Here is a 10,995-nt window from a genome sequence, read left to right on the forward strand (position 1 = left end):
AAATGTGCAAATCTTAGTACAAATACAGTATATGTGATTCAGTAGATGGTGGCAATAACAGCTAACAGTCTGATCCAATTGACCTCTGTTTGTCACGGTTTGCAGAGAGTCCCCAGACATGCCCCCTGACTCTCTGCCATGAGCAGTGCAGTTTTGGACACCGCAAGGGAAAATTAAAAGAGGCAGTTGCACTTTAGAGCTGGAAATGAAGTCCAAGAAATCGACCTGGGAAACAGCACAAAGAAGAGAATGAGCGGTTCCTTGCACTGTCCCATGTGTTACTTGTAGCATAAAGAAGTGCTGAGTCAAAAACAAAAAAGTTTGGACTTTATCTGGAGAATAATGTATGTAACACATACCATACAAGGGATTTGGCATTAACATACATGCCAGATCAGGAAGGCTGTTCTTGGAGCACATGAAAATTGTGCTACTATTACTCTGGTCATCTCTCATTTATGTTGTGGACGATGTTTTTTTTGAGACTTTTAATACATTATTTGTACTTTTGAGCATTGTCTGAGGTACTATTGGTAATATTGTGGATACTGCATCCATTTCTGTATGTCCATTTTAACACCAATTCCTGAACACATTTATCATAGCTAGTTTCGTGCACCACATCCAGTGGCTGAATGACTGCGCTCCTAATTAACCCTTATAATATGAAAAGCTCTCAGTTTAATGCCGTTCACAAACTTCACTGGGATATTTTGAGTTAAAGCTGTGATACAGTGAATTGTAAGCTGATTTTATGTGAAATTGCTTTGTAAAACTTTTAGATTTAATAGAAAGTGACAACCAAAACAGAAACAAGCATAACAATGAGACAATTAAATATTAACATTGGAAAAAATGTAAACAAAAAAATGCAGATCTAGGAAGGGCTGATGAAGAAAACCTGAATAATACAGAAAATATTATTAAGATCTAACAACATTTGTCCATGGACAAAGACACTACATACCAGGAGGCACTAGCATCACCAATGTCTAGCAGAGCACATGTAAAAGGTTATAAAATCAATTAAATTCTGTAGCTGCCAGCAGGTGGCTGAGGAACAATCCACTCAACACATTATTATTAAGAATGGGAATTGGCACTTAAGGTGTGAGACAGGCCTTCAGTAAAGACCTTGTGGTAGCTGCCTTAGCAGATTTGAAAGATAAAATACAATGGTCATGTCACTCTCTGAACAATGAAAAACAAGTTCTTCCATGTATATAAACTTACGTACCTCAATTAGCTGTGTAGTGTTATTGTTCATTGAAATCTGTTCACCATGGTCTGATTTTTATTTGTGCAGAATATCAGCGTGTTATTTTCATGGCGTAGTTATTTCAATGGGCCCACTTTGTACATATAATATATTGCTAATGAAGATATTTTACCAATTGATTAAATAAAATTGAACTTGAGTCCAGGTAACAACAAAAAGAAGAAAGACAAAGAATTATTGTATATTATTGTACAGTTTTGTTTCTGGATCATCATAAAATCTATATTGAGGTAGAAAAGATACAATTTCCGGCAACAAATAAATTAAATATTGGATTTACTTTTGGATTTACAGTATACTGAACGGTAATCAGAGACACTTATGTTTGGTGTTTTCAGTGCATTCTCACAGAATACAGAAAATATCTGTATTAATTCACATGGGCTCACACCAGGGCAGCACAGGAAGTTTAAAGTAACTCAAACATGTTACAGTTTAATGAATTGAACAGGTTTTCTACCACTGTTTTAGACCTAGTAGCAAATTTCACTCTCTCCCAGCAAGTCACATGCAGAAAGCCCGGACAAACAGAGGTCGATAGGCTCAGACTGTCAGTTGCTGTTCCCACCATCAACTGAATCACATATATTTGTACTCAGATTTGCAAGTTTACATAAGGGATTTGCATATTTGTTTTTGTAAATCCCTTTCTAATTAACACCATTTAATTCCGATTTATTGTACAGTTCTCTGTATAATCGGAGAAGACAAAAGACAAGACAATTACAAGAACCACAAAATCAGCAAATATACAGTATATGAATATATGCTGAATTATTTAACCACAAGACTGTTATAGGTGATAAAAGACAGAAAAATAACTTTACTGAGGAACTTCTGTCTGTTTTTTCTTATCTATGACAAACATTTAAAGGTTCATGCTTATAGTACCCTTGTTATGAAAGAATAAAATATTTTGTTTATTTGGAAAGGACAGTAAAGGCAATGTTGTTTAGTGGTCTCTGATATGTTCTTCCATGGCTACTTGTTAGGTTTGAGAAACAATAAGTTGCATAATAATTATGCAAAGGCAGCTTGAAAATTCTTGCGTAAGTGGCAGCTTATTTCCTCAAAGGACTTTACAAATGTATTATCAAATGTATTATACAACTACTCCCTACTTTTGACTGTGTTATTGTAGAGAATGTTTGCCAGTTCAGGCAAGGAATACTTGTAGAATTTGATTAACTGATGAAATTATTAACATTAGCAAAGCTATCCATTGATAGATCTGACCAGTTAAATACTGTAAATAAAAGATTGTATTAGGCCAGAAAGCTTTCTGCCAATTAATTATTTGTGTAACCATATGATTCTGAAAAGCACTCCCCAGCACATTCCCCAGAAAAACTCAGCTGCTGGTAACCATAATCCCTTGACTCCTCCCAAAGTTTCTAGGATAAAAACAAGGCAGCGAACAATTTATAATTGCTTTCAAAATGTTCCTTTTCCAGCTTTTAGAAAATATTTGGAATCTATTTTTTGTTATGACAAAAGAGAGCACTGAAAATATACAGAGCTATGATATTTCCCTTTTTAAAAGAGGAGACTTGTTGGAAGTTCCTCGAACTTTATTCACACATTTTGGTATATATCTGGGGGACAATAAGGTAGCTCACCTTATACCTGATATCCTGCCTGCTCTGACTAATGACAGCAATGCCATTAAGGAGATGGTGTCAAATGTTAGGCTAATCTTAGGAGTCATCTCCAAAGTGGCCAGTGTGAGAGTGGACACAGTGGAGGATTTTGCTTATGGGTCTGAAATTTTGATCAACCACATGGATCAAGTCTGCAGCCGACCACCACTGAATGGTGAAGAAGTGGCCAGAAGAGCTGAAAAACTTGTTGGAACAACAGGTTACAGTCTACTCTGGAATAACTGTGAACATTTTGTGATGTACTGCAGATATGGTACTGCTATAAGTTTTCAGACCTTCCAGGTACAGTAATTTTATGATCTCATAAAAATAACATGATCTGTGTAATGCAGAATTTGTTTTTTATTAACATTGTTTTTACTGTGCAAATACAGTATTTATTATTAAGGATTTTCAATTATATTTTGATGTCTTAGACTTCCTCCATTAAAAAAATCACGTAGTCTTACTTAATTTAATTTTTTGGAAAACCATTAATATTTTTAGCATAACACTGAACATAAAGCATGTGATACTAAATATAAGTTACTTGCATTTTAACACATCTTTTTAGCCTTCAATTGTGACAAAAAGTATCATTTAAAATATATTTATTTTATTGACCTTTGAAAAATAACCACAGAATGTCCATTTCACAGTGATCTTGGGACTGTGTGAAGCATGCACATTTACCAGCACTTTACATATTAGTCACAACTTAATTCTAAATATGACATTTAAATTGAAAGAAAATAGAAAAAAATATCAGAAAAGCTTAAAATTAAATTAGTTGCTGAAGTCTTATTTACAAACAACATCTGAAAGGTATGTTTTTTATAAACATAATATCTGTAACAAGGCAGTTACAGTAGCTTTTGTAGCGATCGTATCCATGGAGAGCCCTTTTCCTGCATCAATGAAAGGAGGTTAAATCATAATTTTTTGCTTGCGTTACAGTTTTTGCTGGATCCTTAACATTTGCATATGAATTTCGTAGGTGACAAATCTGTAACACACCTAAATGACCCCCTAAAATGTTGTGTCAGTTTAAAAAAATACTTTTCTATTTAGAAAGGACCCTGGATTGCCAACTCTCCTGAAACTGAAACCATGGTAGTAATTCTCTTAAAACTTTCAATATGCAGCACAGAGGGGTCAGGTCAAGAACTGAACTGTAGGTGTGTCAATGACATTACATTTTGGGGGTTGTTTACACAAGAGTTATAATGCTAGGGTGTTTTCATCATGTAATAGGTGAAAAGTGGGGTTCAGTCCAGGATGTATTATCTGCATAGGCAATGGCAGTGTTTTTGAGACTCAGATTCTGAAATATCTTGTATAACAGCCTGTGTGGCATTTTCTCTCCCAGAAATATGGCAAAAGACTGACAGAACATCCTTAATGCTCTTATGGTCTGTGTTTGTGTGCTTTAGAATGCTGATGACAGAATGCTCTGTGGGGTGCAGAGATAGTGTAGCAGAACAGAGAACCATGGTGGCCTTTGATGCATTTACAAGGTGCATTTAAAGAAATTTAGAAATCTTGATATAACCACATCAGCTCCACTTAAAATAAAATAGATGGCAACATACTACTTAGATTTGGAAAATAATGCTGTGAAAATAGGAAATTGACTGCTAACACCATCTTATTATTGGAAGCTTTGGTAAGAAAAAAACTCCAAATTGTTCAGTCCTCTACAATGTACAAGTTGATTTATTTCAATTTGAAGGCAAAGAATTCAGATAATTGGAGACCAGGTTGCATTCTATACTATGCCATTACCTGTCTGACGCCTATATTGTGTCATTTCGACCATATAGGCTTGACAACACTGGTACAGTGTAAGAGAGTACACTTATGCATGACTTCACACAGACTTTGTTAGCCAGATGGCCTTCTCTCATTTGCAACTTTTCTTATGTTCCTACAGTATCTCATTCACAAGAAGTAAATCAAATTCCAAAATGCAAGATTCCATGTAGTTTGGTAAAATTAGTTAAACTAAGAAATAATACAAGTATGCTTTTATTGTTTGCTTTTATTAAATAGCTGAAAATCAATTATTAGGTCCAAATCAACAACAAGCCAAATAAATATAACACTTTATGGTTTGCTATGTAGGGAGTTCAACAGTATTCAACATAATTTTATTTTTATAAAGAAAAAAAATAATAAAAAATGTATAAAGTAGCATTCACTGGTGGATAGATATCTATCTATAACTACTCTGCCTCTCTCATCCAGTAGGGACAATAGATCCTGGATCCAAAAATAGGAAAAGAACACTAGATCCAAGCAATTGCATACATGACTGAGAAACAATGTAGATATATACTGTATATAGTTATTATATATGTATTACATAAGTCTCCTGTGTGTGTGTGTGTGTGTGTCTATATATACAGTAAGTGGAAGTTGTCTCTATATGCTGTATTTTTTTTAGATTTATATCCAATTTACAGAATGTTGGCCATTGCACTTCTAGGATTTGTTTAAAATTCAGAAGAAAACTTCTGTTGAGGAGATCTATCTGACTCCTCTCAAGCCTAATGTTACTTGGGAAAAACATTTACTTTGAAATAAAAAGTCGAACAGGAATAATTGAAAATAAAATAGATTTTTATGTGACAGGCTCCAATATAAAATATATAATATATAACATGCAAGTACATAATGTATAATATGTATTATTTATAAACTATAAATAATAGCCAAAATTTAAAAAGTCTAGAAGTCTAAAAAGTTACATCTATGGCTTCTATTCACTAGAGAAGCTTCATCTGATTTTCTCATTACAGATGGAAGGTTTCTTTTTCGATTTCAATTTCGATATTATCCACAGGGAGCTTATTTAGCAGTTATGGTAGAAGATCAACCATTATGATTGATTATGAAGATTATGAAGATGCTTGATTACATAGTTTCATCTTAAAGTAAACCATACCAGCTGCTGCCAAGACTCTGAAGTGATGTTAACAATTTGAGAAGCACAAAATAATAAAATGAGCAGACTCTACTGGGCCGGACCTTATCTGGTCAGGTAACTGCTATCGCTTTTGAAAATGTCTAACAATTATACTCATATGTAAGAGTGATGGGCATGGTGTTCAATGGCAGTGTGAATGCAATCATGCTACATCAGGCATTAACATAATACCTTAACAAATCAATTCTAACAATACAGTAGATATTTAATACAGCTTTAATGTTGAACAAGGCTCAAACACATGATGTTGCACATGATGTACCATGCTGTTTCCATGTTCAGTTTATGTCACAGTAATTCCTATCTTTAAGTCACTTCCACTTAACAATAGGATACCTTTTTCACAGCACTGAGATAAGCGTGCCCCAGATTTCAACAATTATTCATGGTTTTGCAAAAAAAATCAATTTGTCAATGCATGGGAATAACACATATATTTGTGCTTACAATTCCAAAAGGAATTTGAATAAATTGTTAGCAAGCACTGCTGTAAATTAGTAAAGCTTTACATGGATTAACAGGGTTTAAGAATTAAGATTAATCAAGGGGAGGGGTTTACCCCTTTGTGAAGTATCTGATCATGTCATATGTGGCTGCACATTTTCTGTTACTTTTTTTATATACTGTATATCCCAAACATAGATATAGATGACAGGTTTGTAATCTAACCAGAGCTGCTTTAAGGAAGGAACATACTGTATTTAAAGGACATAAATATTTGTAAACAGTAATGTTAACACAGCTACATTCTCTTTTAACAAGTTTGCATCCATAGCGAAATCAGTTATTCACACATTGCAGTCTATTACCTACTGTACACTTTTAAGAGCTTACAGTTACTGTGACTTTTCTGAACATCTGTAGCTTTGATAACTGAATTAAAGTACATATATAGTATATTTTCCTTTTTTTTTGACTGTGTATCTTAAATACTTGGCTTTATGCACACTTGTTCTATTATCTTAAATGTAATCAAAACTGTTTATGTCTGCTTAATATTTGTAGTATTTGTCAGTCATACTTGGCATGACTTAAAATGTACATCAGGGTTTTTTATATATGTAGGCCTTTACATAGATTATTTTTAGTTTCTATGCATATATGTACAATACAGACCGACTTCATTAATTATATTGTGCGATGGGAGATGACGTGTTCCACTGTAGCAGAAAAATGAGTTTGCACCTCGGCTTTCACTTTTTTGAAAATAAAACTCCCATTTATCACTGATAGCTGTTCATGGAATAAAGACCCCATCTAGTGGTAGTAGAGAGGGCTAGTTTTCTATTGGAAACCTCAATTAAAAAAAGGGCAAAAGAATATAATCAAAAACATATAATCAAAATAACGTTATGATAAAGTGCATTAAATATTTTCTTTTTTTCTTTCCTGGCATTACATTTAGCATATATACCATAATTCATATCCTGGGTGATTAACCTTTAAGAATTGTCTACGCAGTAGAAGAAAAATTACATCCATCGCCTATCTGCTTTATCCATCAAGTCCATCAAGAGCAGACACACAGACACAAACACACACACTCACACCAGGGCCAATTTTAGCAGAAGCCAATTAACCTACCAGTATGTCTTTGGAGTGTGGGAAGAAACCCAGGCGAACACGGGGAGAACATAAAATCTCCACGCAGAGAGCACCCCAGGAATTGAACCCAGGGCCCTAGCGCTATCAGGCAGCAATGCTATCGGAGAAAAAAAAATTATAAGGAAAACAATCCTTTACATCTGTGGCCTCTATGGGTCTTTAAAGTTTTCAAGTTGTATGTGTTCAATAAACTTTGAAGTTTTTTCAAAGTGCAATTTACAATCAGAGTGGGCGTCTGCCTTTGTGTTAGAGGCCCGAACACCGAAGTGGTGTTCTTCACTGCTTTTCGGTTCTGACCCAGGTGTAAAGAGAGTATGTAAATCCATTCAGATGTATTGATAAGCATTTTACAAGGCAATTATGGCTATACAATATGTTAACAACATTTAAGATGCTAAAGCTGTCACATGTCTTTGTCAGCTTTGAAGTTTTTTTTAAGTGCAATTTTACATGTGACCTCCCACCTTTATGTTAGAAGCTCATGGTGTTGTTCTCGACTGTTTTTCAGTTCTGCAAAAATGTCAGGAAAATCGTTTGTAGCAAGAAAGGTGTCCTCTTCACGGCAGGGCTTGGACTGGCCTCCATCCTTTCCCTGGGAATGGCGCCGTACACCACAATCCCCGCCGCCCTCGTCCCGTTTACCCTCTGGATGGCTTCTTAACCCCCGTGGGCACGAAATGGCATGGCAAGGTGTGCAATGAAAGAAACAACGCCGGTGCAATGAGGAGTGGATTTGGAATCACACACCAGTATGGATGGTAACATTCCCGTCGGAACGAGTCAGAAATCCAGACACAATGCAGTTCTTTATCTCCGCAGCGAAGAGCGAAGTCTAGAAATTCAAATGTTGCCAGCAAGCCCTAGGGGAATTCTTGAACAAAACGACAAACGCAATCATGGATTTAAAAAAAAAAATATGTTGGTTATTCTCTTCCGTTATAATAAAAAAGATCTAGTCTGAACCACATTGTAAAAATAAAAACAGGTTCAATACAGAACATTTTCAGATGAATATATGTTATACTTAATACATAGCATTTTAACAATTATACTTTCATAGAGGAAACAAAATGTTGTATTTGATATACCTGAAGATACTCCTGGAGATAAGAAAACTGGGAATAGATATACTTGTTGATTGTTTAAGGATGATAGATTTTGTAGAGGAGCGATTACTTTATTAAATTACTCTTAAGTTATTAAATGAGGTATCATGAGTGATGTTATCTGAAAAATATCCTTTTTTCTCCAAAAGGATTTAAAATGTACAAATATTATATACTACTTCCTGAAAAACTGAATTTGTGTTGATCATGAATAAATAAATGTTTGTGACTTGGTTGTATAGTACTACTACTAATAATATTAAAATAGGAAAAATAACTTTATATATTTACTGTATGTTCCATTTAGATTCATTAGAACTACAGTATGATTCATACTGTAGCTGCAGTAGTGCTCTTAATGAGTTGTTGTATAAACTATGTGTAAAATGATTGAAGGTGCTGTTACTATTGAAGTGTTTGTAAGCTGGAATGCGCATTAAGTACATGTATTTGTAATAATTTATTTCTTTTATTGGATGTCATGTTTCTTGTTTCTTAAATGACCTCAGTCAAAATACAAACATTTACTTTTATCATTTTATAGTACAAAGACTCTGTGGCTGTGACTACTGTATTAAAACTGATTTTAAAATATAATGTTGATCTTACATTTGTTATGAGCACAAATAAAGTTGTGTGCTTAATTTAATGCATGATATCTTATTTAAATATGAAATTTGAAATGCAAATCAGGTTCTTTGTTGCATCTTCTTTATAGGGGGATAAATATTTCATATAAATCTATGTGAAACTCATTTCTTTTTCATTGTTTTAGTTTGGTAAAATGTCAATAATGTTTCTGTCATTCTGTCATGATTATCCACTATGTCAAAATTTGCAATTGCACACATTCCTGCAGCACACAACAAAAATTCAATTGAAATGTATCTTACCAGAATTAGAAAAAAAAGAATTCTTCAACCCTAATTTGACAAAAAGGAATGATGAAGGTTAGGGGAACAATTTTATATTCCTGGTATTGCAGCCCAGAACACTTTGGATTGATTTAAACTCTTTAAGAGACCTACTAACAACCAAGAGCCTACCAAAATCTAGGTGAACAAGTTAGAAATCTTGATGAGTGGTTTGAGAGATCTATGGACTGACAGCCTGGGTGCTACAGCAGAAGAATTTACATACCAGTTTACATTCCATATTCAGACAAACCTGCCCACAAATACTTCCATCCATCCAATACGGGTTGTGGGGGGAGCCAGAGACTAAGACAACAAGCAACAGGCTCAAGGTGGGATATACCCTGGATGGGATGCCAGTTCATCGCAGGGCTCACAGTCACAAACAACAGTGCCAATTGTTCAGAAGCCAAAAAACCTACCAATACATCTTTAGACTACACACAGACATGGTACATATACTGTACACCACAAATAAAATAGATGTTTATGTCATGCTTTATCAGTCTCACAAGTGAGAAAGGGTTGTCTTTTCAGATCCACCAACATTTTAATCACAAAACCACAACTGTAACAATACTGACTATTAAGGTGTCATGTACAGTAACTTTTTTCAGTTATATTACCACAGTTAATATAAGTAGCCTTTGTGTCAAGGCTATGTAAATGATATGTTTAAGAATTATACTAGTAGACCAAGATGTTCAGGAAATTTCAGTAGCATATCTTTCGTTCACGTATATATTCATAATATGTAGAATACACTTACTAGAGTTAAAAGAAACATTCGAGAAGGATGAACGTAATTTCCGTTCCGGCTACCGTATTTCTTCAGTATCTCACATGGCCACATGATGCCGCCAACTCTAGTGTTATATTTCCTTAAGGAGTGTACTTGCTGTCAACAACGACATAAAATGCAAGGCTCGTCACATCTTGCTGCTCCATTAATGGTCCCAGAATTTCCAAATGTAAAAACGAGGAATAAAAAGAAAGAGACATTTAAATTCTATCTAAACATAAAACATTCTTTTCTGTTAACTCCAGATTAATATTACTAAACAGTAGAATGTCAAGTAACATAGCTCCCTGCAAAAAAAAACAATAGTAAAGAGGCAAACTAAGGCATTAGTAAAAAGTTGATTAAATTACTGGGGGGGCTGTGGAACTGTGGGACAATGACTCTGGGGTTGCACTACGAGTTTGTATGGGGACAATGGATCAAAGCAGTGCAGTGCAAGTTTTGTCTTTTGCATGTCTGGGGAGTTACGTTTAACCCTAATCATATGATGTCTGGGTTGCCAGGAGGGGTAAAATGTGCATCCTTACCCTGGTAGTCGGTATGTATTACTGGAGGCGTTAGGACTGTGATGTGTTCTGTTTTACTATTTTAAGTTTCCTTTAACTCAGTTACTCAGCAGCTTTTTAGTTTAAAGTTTTAACAGTGTTCGGGGGTTATATC

At 34.7% G+C, this 10,995-nt stretch overlaps 1 protein-coding gene across 1 annotated transcript; it reads left to right on the plus strand.

Annotated features, from left to right (window-relative positions):
• The first annotated feature begins 2,718 nt into the window (after positions 1-2,718).
• On the plus strand, positions 2,719-8,316 carry lratb.2 (lecithin retinol acyltransferase b, tandem duplicate 2). The gene is made up of 2 exons (XM_088915600.1): positions 2,719-3,222; positions 8,022-8,316. The coding sequence occupies exons 1-2, from the start codon at positions 2,719-2,721 to the stop codon at positions 8,172-8,174; spliced, it is 657 nt and encodes a 218-aa protein (XP_088771726.1). The 3' UTR covers positions 8,175-8,316.
• The last annotated feature ends 2,679 nt before the right edge of the window (positions 8,317-10,995 follow it).

Source organism: Atractosteus spatula, chromosome 1 (genome assembly GCF_055471065.1).
Source record: "Atractosteus spatula isolate fAtrSpa1 chromosome 1, fAtrSpa1.hap1, whole genome shotgun sequence".
In the NCBI taxonomy this organism is placed as follows: domain Eukaryota; kingdom Metazoa; phylum Chordata; class Actinopteri; order Semionotiformes; family Lepisosteidae; genus Atractosteus; species Atractosteus spatula.